We start from the raw sequence: 2,762 nt of genomic DNA, 5'->3' as shown, positions 1-2,762 counted from the left end.
CTAGGGTCTACCAAGTAACATGGTATATGCAGCATCGATGTCCATAACTTGAAATTCTACCACAAAAGTACTTGGTCTAATTTGCAATGGAAGGCAGACATTGCCTACAACTTCTCGTCTTGTCCCATCAAATGCCCTAACTACCACGTCGCTATGTTTCATACAAGATGCATCAATAGGTAAAAGTTCCATAGTAGATCGAGGTAAGACATTTAAGGCAGAACCCCCATCAATTAATACTTTGGCTATTACATAACCATGGCACTTTAAAGTAATGTGAAGCGCCTTTAGGCATTGAGAAGCTGTCGGGAAGATCTCATCTTTGGAGAATGCAATTAATGTAGAGTTTTTCACAGCATTAACTAGATTAACCACTTTCTCAGGAGTTATGTTTGGGCACACATAAGCCTCATTTAGAACCTTTTGTAAAGCCTTTCGATGTACTTCAGAACTGAAAATGAGGGACAATATTGAAATTCATGCTGGGGTCTTATTCAATTGCTCCACAATGTTATATTCGCTTTGCTTCATGATCTTTAAAAATTCATCAGTCCCTTCTTCTTTGCTTTTCATGGTATACTCTTTAGGGCCTGAGCTTTCTCCAACTTCTAAACCCTTACCCCCTAGCATATAGGTTTCATTGGCGTAAATTCGACCACTTCGTGTAATTCCACTAACTGTAATGTCAACATTACTAGCTTTGTTTAGTGTCCCTTGATCGCGAGGGCCTTCAATTCTTAAGCCATAATTCCAAGGTACAGCATGATTGCTATGATATAGGAATGGTGCTGGTACGTGGAGGAAAGCAATAGGTTTCTTGTTATTGACATTATGAGATGTTTTGCCAATAAGCAAAAAGGATTTTTCTGCTGATTCCTTCACTTCATAAATTGGCTTATTTATCGAAAAGGATGAATTTTCTCCTTCTGCAGCTTGCAACTCCTTATTGATTACAAAATATGTAACCTTCCCATCTAATGCACATACATTTCTCATATTTTTTCTGTCAATGCCCACAATCCCTAATATCATCATTTTTTGAGCTAACTCTTTGAAAGGAATACATTTTTTTAATGTCATGACCTATAACCTCTTGGTGATATTCACAAAAATCAAACATAGCTTGAGAAGTTCTTTCATTGCTCCTAAAGCTTTGCTGGATGTAGCCTAATTCTCTTAAGTGCTCATACAGCTGCTTCATGGTGCAAGGAATGTCCTCTACTGCTTTTGAGAGGCTAATGTCATTATCTATCATGGCAACTGGCTTTCCTTTCTCATGCTCAAGTAGGGGATTGGTGGTGATATTAGGATTGCTACCTGTCTTGATCCCAATATGATTGTTATCTAATAAAAGAAGCACATGTCTTCTGAAAGCATCACATTTGTCAATAGAGTGGCTAGCCACCCCCATGTGGTATTCACATGTTGCGTTCGGATCATACCAAGCTAGGAAAGGTGGTTGGAGAGGTTTAATAGGTTGAGGCCCTATAAGATTCTTTGCAACCAAATCTTCATACAACTCTGTCCGAGTAACATTAAAGTTTGGTAATGGGTGCTCGTCCCGAGGCGGCCTTACTGGTCTTGCTCCAATATGGTGTTGATTACCCATTTGATGATTAAGTTGAGCATTTGGAGGAGTATGATAAAATTCTACCCTTGCTTGCGTTGAATCAAACTGTGCAAAGTTGTTTGGTTGGGAGTACGAAGGGTTATGGGCGCAATTAAAGGGTTGTTGGTACGGTCCTTGTACATAATTGATGTCTCCCTCCTTTTTCTTCCCCACTTGTGCTTTCTTGGCTTCTAAGGGTGTATTTTCTAACCTTCCTCTTCATATGCTTGTATCAATTCATTCACCTACTTCAATAAGATCAGAAAAATCTCGAGCCTGCGTTCCTAACATAATCTTATGATAAGGATCAGCTAGAGCATTAATAAAATAAGTTCGTAACTCCGATTCAATTAGAGGAAGTTGAACTTCAGAGGTAACTGATCTCCATCTTTGGGCGTATTCCTTAAAAGTTTCATTAGCCTTCTTCTTCATCCCTTCTAACTGTTTCCTTATTGGGGCCATGCTTAGGTTAAACCTGTATTGTTTCATGAATGCCCTAACCAAATCACTCCATTTCTTATATTTGGAGCGATCAGATTTCATAAACCACCTTAATGCACTCCCTATGAGACTTTCCTGGAAGAAATTGATGAGGAACTTTTCTTCCCTTGACCAAACTGACATCTTTGTGCAGTAAGTAACTAAATGATATTCAGGATCACCATTACCATCATACTTGGTGAAGTCTAGTACTTTAAATTTTTTTAAGAACAGTTACTTCCGGTGGTAAGCAAAGTTCGTCAATCTTAAGGGATCCCCAGGTGACTGGACCTTGTAAAGCTCGAAGTTGATCCTTCATTTTTGACATCTCTTCTTTCCAGCTATCCTTGGAATTGTCTTCCATGCCTTTTAGTGATGCATTATTAAAACCTTCAGTTGGATCTATAATTGGAATGTTATATGTATATACTTCTCCCTTATTCTACTCTTAAGTAGGTTGTTCAGGGGATTTCGCTATAGGATCAATCCTTCCATCGACTGCCGTACTATTAACAACCCCCCCTTGTGGCTGTAAAGACTCATTTCCTTAGTTTCCACTAGGAGGTTGGGGGTTAATAGTGTTAGCTATCCCACTTGCATTCATATTTTGCAACAACTTCATCATTTCACCCATTTGAGCTTGTATAAGGGTCACTTGATTTTTCAAAGATGA

At 38.8% G+C, this 2,762-nt stretch overlaps 1 protein-coding gene across 1 annotated transcript; it reads right to left on the bottom strand.

Moving 5' to 3' along the window:
• Positions 1 to 1,609, bottom strand: LOC129289182 (uncharacterized). The gene is made up of 3 exons (XM_054925987.1): positions 1,119 to 1,609; positions 581 to 1,003; positions 1 to 451 (listed from the first exon to the last, which is right to left on the bottom strand). Exons 1-3 carry the CDS (start codon positions 1,607 to 1,609, stop codon positions 1 to 3), a joined length of 1,365 nt encoding a protein of 454 aa, XP_054781962.1.
• Between the last annotated feature and the right edge of the window lie 1,153 nt (positions 1,610 to 2,762).

Source organism: Prosopis cineraria, unplaced genomic scaffold (assembly GCF_029017545.1).
Source record: "Prosopis cineraria cultivar Desert tree isolate PC_DT_omini unplaced genomic scaffold, ASM2901754v1 PC12, whole genome shotgun sequence".
NCBI lineage: Eukaryota > Viridiplantae > Streptophyta > Magnoliopsida > Fabales > Fabaceae > Prosopis > Prosopis cineraria.
The sequence above is the reverse complement of the archived record's forward strand: the minus strand, read 5'-3'. Positions and strand labels throughout refer to the sequence as shown.

Excerpts from the sequence above, each read along its gene's own strand:
- LOC129289182 (XM_054925987.1), bottom strand. The coding sequence starts at position 1,609 with ATGGGTAATCAACACCATATTGGAGCAAGACCAGTAAGGCCGCCTCGG. Across the intron at positions 1,004-1,118 it reads GAAAGAACTTCTCAAGCTAT|AAAAAATATGAGAAATGTAT; the intron begins GTTTGATTTTTG and ends GGGCATTGACAG. Across the intron at positions 452-580 it reads GAAAGCTCAGGCCCTAAAGA|TTCTGAAGTACATCGAAAGG; the intron begins GTATACCATGAA and ends CCTCATTTTCAG.